The sequence below is a fragment of the Manduca sexta genome, chromosome 16 (assembly GCF_014839805.1).
Source record: "Manduca sexta isolate Smith_Timp_Sample1 chromosome 16, JHU_Msex_v1.0, whole genome shotgun sequence".
NCBI classification, from domain to species: Eukaryota; Metazoa; Arthropoda; class Insecta; order Lepidoptera; family Sphingidae; genus Manduca; species Manduca sexta.
Window position 1 is genome coordinate 7417085 of NC_051130.1, and position 7157 is coordinate 7424241.

Sequence of the window (7157 nt, forward strand, 5' to 3'; positions counted from 1 at the left end):
GAGCCAATGTTGAGTTCCACGCTTGCATTCACAGATTTGGAAACTATTGCATAGTTAATTGCTATGGCAACAATATTTATTAAAACATTTTATCATTTGAATATATACAATAATACTTACAACATGATTTATGGATCTACGGCTAGGTACCGAGCCACTTACTATTATATTGTCTAGTTCAAACACAATGTTATGTAATGAATGATTACTAAAATATAATACTATAAGGAAAAACAAATTCTAGCACATACAGCATTGATGTTCAATTAGAGTTAAATACATTTATGACAATAATAAAATGGCATGCGCATTTAAAGTCAAGTCTTCACATATCATGTCAGTAATTTTGCAATGGATGGATGGATGGATGCAAACGTTCCCATACCAATAAAACCGATCATTATTCTGTCATAAATAATCACCCAACTTCCTGTAAAAATGCAATTTAAATGCAGAAAATTGTAACAGTAGGTCATTTTTGTTGCAATGGTTGGAAACATAGCACTTTTATTGTTTCTGCCAATTCTGGTGTCGTGTTCTGGGGAAGGTAATATTCGCTTGTTACAAGAAGAAGTCACGGTGGCTCTAAAAGCCTGTACTAATGGCAACGATTTTAACAATGCCCAAGATAACGGTGGCAGTCGTCAACGCAGATCCAGTAACTCCAACGATAATGCATATATCGATTTTAACCCAATGCAAGAAGTCGAGTATGCCGATGAACGACGCAATGTAACAGATATACTTAAAGAAACAGACGTTCCAAATAGTACTAGCTTTAATGATGAGGGCTTTACTACTCGAAACTTAGAAGATGCAGCTCTAGATTCTACAAAAATTCAGATAATTAGGAAATATAATGATACTGACACAATTTCCAGAAGGAAGAAACGAAGTGAACCTCTTTTTGATAAGCCAGACACTAATCAGGTGAATAAAATTTATTATCATAATATTTAATGTTGTAATTATAGGTATATTTGGAATAAACATAACATTTATTGTGTACATAATATATTGAAGTACCTGACTTAATCGCATGAGCAAAGTTTATTCACAGTATTTTTTGCATGTTTCAGTGTCTTAGTCAATGTGTGTTCGCTAATTTACAAGTGGTAAGTCTATACAGAATAACTCAACAAAAAACAAGTACATCAATCATCATAATATGCGTCATGTTTCGTTCATTAGGTAGACTCCAGAGGAATCCCCCGAGAAACTGAACTTTGGAACCTTGTGCAATCAGCGGTGACATCGCAACAATCACGAGCTGCTTTACGTGACCAGATCAGAGCGTGTTTCCAAGAGTTACAATCAGGTACTTAAGTATTCTATTTATCACATTCATCTTCAATATTCCATGAAAATATGCAAGACGCCAAATTATTAACCTAAGTACGTATATCAGGTACCGTAAATATATTATGAAATCCGAAGTAATTAAAAACTATAGTATTAAACGCCTAGTATTCAACAGTAGTTTTCAGTTTATTAGCTGTTTAAAACCATCTTATTCCCATTATGAACCTTTATTCCAATACTTTCAGCCAGTCATAAATCGACAATTACAATGTACAAAGGCAAGAAAAAGGCTAATCTTCGATCAAATACTGTTATCAAGCTGGCTCCTTTTCAAACCTCTAAAGCCATTATAGTCCACGATAGGTATTATTTACTAATGGCACGTTTGTCTCATGATGTGATGGTGATCCCGGATCCCTTCAGTAAATCTCATCTCTAAAACAACGGCGGGCTTAGGCGAACGGGGCAATCACTTAGACCTCGCGATAATCCTCGCGATATCGCGGATTTCAAAAACCTCATAAATCTCCGCCCAAAGCCTGGCAATAATAGACGGCGCCATTGCTCTTACATATAATGCATTTACTTTATAGATTTACGAGTCGCACAAATTTTCACTGACTCGGCATGGAAATCGAACCCAGGACCTCGCCAGTTTCTAAAATTTCTGATTATGTTTTTATTTAACCAACAGAAGCCGAAGATAATGGATGCTCTTACTCTAACAAATTGGAAAGATGTTTGATGCTACGATTCGCTGATCGCAAGATGGATGAAGGCAACGCTAATGAGAAAAAGGCTGACCAATAGTTTAACTAACCAAGGGTCAGTGTAAAAACGGAATTACGACACATATTTTAAGCGGTAATCCTTGGTGATCTAACGGCTAGTCAAATCTTTTCGGCAACCAGCTTTAACAGAAAATAGTTAGTATCTAACATAATTATATTCTGAAGTTAGTGACGTAACATGAGTTTCTGCTATGCGAGGACTGAAAAATTGCCGCCTCCTATTTCAGTAGCGGTCTCAGGCGTCGCGAGGCTGCGATAAAAAAAATAGGGCCCGCTTTCAACTATACTAAGAAAAATTGCAGCGCAGCCCCATTTTTCATATGCCGCCCCTACTTTCGTGTACCGCACGAGCCATAATAGGGGACCGGCCTATGCTTGATTTTGTACATTATTCTATATGTAATGGTTAATAATACGAAAAAGAAGCACTCCTGCGAAAACTGCATAACAATTGATTAAAAAATGAGCGAGTAATTCATATTTAAAATATTGTAACGTGCAGAAGTGGGCGCGATGTGGGGATATCGCTTCATCTCTTTTTTTCGAACGCGTCGTAATTCCCGATGACGTCACATGTGGATATTTCGTCTCTTTTCTGTTTCTTGTTAATTACCCCTTCCACCGAAATTCAAAGTCTTATAACTTGTTGATTTTTTACCGGATTTTAATAATTCCTTCTGTGTTATAATTTATATTATGTAAATATTTGATAATAGTAAAGAACAAAAATGAGTCCGGTACCCTATCCACTACCACTGCTCCCTCGCTGCGCCACTGTCCAGTCTCAGAAAGACACGGTCAATGTTTTGCCAAAGAATAGTTACTTTTTAATTCTAAAGGTTCGTGTTGCTATTTTTATGAATAGGTATCAGACAAGCTAGCTGATAGTCTTTTTCTCTATATAAAAGAAAGAATTCAGCTGCCAAACCATCCGTCGATGCTGACCCTACATGCATTATGTTATCTACTGTAATGATTATAATTAGTAAACATTACAGTATATCTATAGTAATAATAATATACGGCCTATGATGTAAAAAACGACCACGGCGCGCACACGGCTATGAAGTAAAAACTATTATTTCTAAATTCTTATTTACTTATCTATGTAAACTTTGCATTAATGTAATAATGAAACAAAATAAATTCTGCATGCAACATTGTGTTTATTTTTTAATTATTTGTTACAAACACTATCACAAGTACAGTATGACAGGGTATCCAGGGAATGCAAAAGGTTGTGGATGGTAGACCACAGGGTTTTCCAAACTAACATTCTTTAATTCATGTGGTAATAATTGATTAGGCAATGGTAACCGAATTTTTACTGGCGAATTAGATGACTGAAAGTATAAATTAGTATTTATCATAAAAACAGCAATGTACCTAAAGGATGAATAAGATCTAGGAGTAAAACGGAACGAAATTTCACAGATAAAATAACTTCAATTACTTAAAAATACCTGTTCTACTAACAATTCTTACAAATTTATTTCGCTCAAAATAATTTCTTTTTATCGACAGCAGATACAATAGTTTAGGTTTTGCGCCTTTGAAACTTGGCCATAATAATTTAAATAATAAACTTCAATAAAGTCAGAACACAAATTTTATTTCGATGTCAATACATTCATATAAATATAGTTCCTTTTTACTCCCTTAGTCCTATTCACCATTTTATAAATGTACAAATAATGTTATGTCAATATTTAACTTAAAAAAAAAGGTTTATTATATTACACCAGTCAATAAATATGTCATCATTAAACACATTAAACATTTCACTTTACACATTGAGCAAATTCAGAATTATCAATACATATTTTTACATTGTGCCAAATTGTAAATTGTTTGAAATATAAATAGTTTTATTACATTCAATAATACTGATAAGTCCTGTTATCGTGTTATACATTACTTTGTAATTGGATTCTGTTACCACACCAATTTTTTTTTAAATGTTTTTAGACTGTTCTTTTTTCACATCCTTAATTCTAAAGCATTATTATAACTGATCAAATAATTTCAGATTCTCTAAGTCAATGGACAGCAGGTGCAAGTACTGAGAGGGCAATGGTTTTCAAAGGAAGAGGTGGTTTTGTTTTACACACTTTTGGTTGTGCTTGTATATGTTTTAACCACCGGCATGTGTTGATAAATGGTTCTCGCTCACTTACAGTTAAGTGTTCCTGTAATAAAAAAAACTTTATTACAACCAATTACCTAACAAAATAAATCAATATAATATTTATCACATTATGAATGAGTTCGTGAACTTGTCCCGATTTTTGTTAAATGTATACACAGAAGCAGCTCAAAGAATTTAAATGAAATTAGGCACACAGATGGAATATGTAATGACATTGGCATAAAGGCAATTTTTATCCTGGAAGAGTATTCGGATCAGTGTCAAATTTTACTTTCCATAAGTATAAAGCACTGCTTGTGCCATCCAGCAGATACCTTTATTGTGGCCACAAAATAAAAAGGTTCCCAAAGCAACTATGTCGCCCCCCCCCCGGGTTGTGACTTATATGGCCTATTGACTAATCAAATACTCATTAGAACATTTATTCTGGAAAAATCCTTCACACAGGCATAGCTACAAAAAACACTTAGAGTAAGCCCATATATTTGCTCAAAGATAGACTATGCTTCCTATTTATGCTCTGAAAATGATAAATATCATTGTGTGTAATTTAATTAACAAGATTCCGGATAAAATTAAATATAATTAACATATACCAAATTACTTACTATAATTGGATAAAGTACATAATATGCAGCTACATCTGTCACAGTTAAATAGTGTCCAGTCAAATAAGTGTTCTTTTCGAGGGCTCTATTTATGTCCTGTAATTAATAAGTGAAATGTAGTTCTTATACTTGATTCATATATTTAAAAAAACAAATAATAATATTTTTCTATGCAAACCATTATATTATAATTTTATATCTTCCAAAATGATTACCTCCTAAGTTATATTAATTTACCTGTAAAAAGTTTTTGGCGAAAGCCGGGTTGCTAACTGCTTGGTTGGCATACATAGCGATATATTCTAACCACTGGTAACTAAGTAATCTCTGTTCCTGGCTCATTTTTCCACCACTCTTTTCAGCTAATCGTAAAATGATTGTCGCAAAGCCTTCAACATTTTGCTTGTCTAAAATAGTCGTTAAAACCTGAATAAAATAAACATTAGACATAATAATAAATATATTGTAACATGCTTACTAATCTATATCACTAGATGCAACATTTACCTTATCAGTATTATAACAGATAGTCCCCACCGGAACATTAAAATATTTACCAACCAATTTTACCACGTCCACATTACACGCACTCATTTTGCAAGAATCTTTACTGTCTCCCCGGATAAAAAAATATTGTAGAATTTATAACCTCTGAAAATAAACAGCGGAATCAATGTAACATCTACTGACACTTGACAGGCGATAGCTGTCAAAGTAACGTGTCTGGTTGGGGGTTAATAGATTATTATTTTTATTGCAAACCAGCTTTTGCCCGCGGCTCCGCCCGCGTTATAAAGTTTTTCCGTTATAAAAGTCACGCTATATATTTTCCCTATGGTCTTCCCAGGGTCTCAAACTGTCTCCATACCAAATTTCATCTTAATATGTTAAGTAGTTGTTGAGTTTAACACGTTAAGGCAGACAGATGCAGCGGGGGACTTTGTTTTACAATATAGAACTTTTTAAGAGTAACAATCCCGTCATACATCATTTTTGCATAACTTTAACCGTTTACCCAGCGCACGCAACGGAATCTCTCAAAACTAATAAATTTTCCCCGTTTTTTTTTTTTATTTTTGAATAGGACAACCAACAAGACATACACATATTATATTACTACATTTGCAACATGTTTCAATACTGCTCAGCTCCTATTGGTCATATCGTGATGATATATAGCCTATAGCACTCCACGAACAAAGGGCTATCCGACACAAAAAGATTTTTTCAGTTCAAACCAGTAGTTCCTGAGATTAGCCGTTACTACTCCGCTCCTATTGGTCATAGCGTGATGATATATAGCCTATAGCACTCCACGAACAAAGGGCTATCCAACACAAAAATTTACTGAGCAGAGTACAATGAGTAGCTGTCAAACAATGTATCAAGCACCGGCGCCATCTACTTGAAATGAAACATACTTATTTTCGTGAGGGATACTCACGCACCACGTACTGGCGCCGTTGTAGTACATGCTATCTATCAGAAATGGCGCTGTATATGAAAAATGATTGTCCTTGTTTTCCTGCTTTTCTCTTGAAATTTTCCTGAATTTTCTTTGCTATAAACCTCACAGAACCCGAGACCTTTCCAACGAATGCAAAACCGTGGACATCGGTTCGTGCGTTCTGGAGTTATAGCGTCAGGAATGAAAACCCGCCTTATTTTTATATTATAGATAAAACGATCCTTGACATGTCCTTTGAACCTTTCCCACTGCTGCTGAGAGACAAAATTTTGTATTATAACAAACCAGTACAGATGACTGAAATAGTTTTTTACGGCTGTTGCTTATCCTAATTATCGAAAAGTGAGATAAACACTCACGCCTTTTATCCCCACAGGAGTAGGCGGAGGGACAACCACTTTTCGCCGTCTATATTACGTCACATAGAAATTACGATAATATCAGAGATAATATTATATTCAAACCAAAACTGGATAGACCAATACAATGAGCATTATACATACTCAAAACTAGTATATTTTGTAATTTACGCTTAGTGTATGCAATTGTCCTAATTGGGATAATTTCGAGACTATTAAATAATTAAGCGTTCTAATAAGTTTACTTTTTAGTACTTTTTACTAAAACATAATATTATGGATGAGAGTTTTTAACAATATTTGAATGTTAATATGTTTGTCAGAAGTAAAAAACTGAACGGATTTCTATGAAATTTCGCATACATATAAAATATGTCCTGGATTAACAAATATGCCACTTTTATCCCAGTGATTTGCTCCTGCGCGAAATAATAGATTTTTAAATGCGATAAATCAATAGATGGCGCTGACATCGTACAG

The 7157-nt window shown here is 34.2% G+C and overlaps 2 protein-coding genes across 2 annotated transcripts; one reads left to right on the top strand and one right to left on the bottom strand.

The window, feature by feature from the left end:
- The first annotated feature begins 468 nt into the window (after positions 1–468).
- On the top strand, positions 469–2446 carry LOC115453899. Its single transcript, XM_030182623.1, has 4 exons — positions 469–930; positions 1080–1115; positions 1192–1318; positions 1997–2446. The coding sequence occupies exons 1-4, from the start codon at positions 487–489 to the stop codon at positions 2110–2112; spliced, it is 723 nt and encodes a 240-aa protein (XP_030038483.1). The 5' UTR covers positions 469–486; the 3' UTR covers positions 2113–2446.
- A 793-nt stretch (positions 2447–3239) lies between these two features.
- On the bottom strand, positions 3240–5616 carry LOC115453900 (eukaryotic translation elongation factor 1 epsilon-1). Its single transcript, XM_030182624.2, has 4 exons — positions 5358–5616; positions 5088–5276; positions 4851–4946; positions 3240–4282 (listed from the first exon to the last, which is right to left on the bottom strand). The coding sequence occupies exons 1-4, from the start codon at positions 5442–5444 to the stop codon at positions 4133–4135; spliced, it is 522 nt and encodes a 173-aa protein (XP_030038484.1). The 5' UTR covers positions 5445–5616; the 3' UTR covers positions 3240–4132.
- Between the last annotated feature and the right edge of the window lie 1541 nt (positions 5617–7157).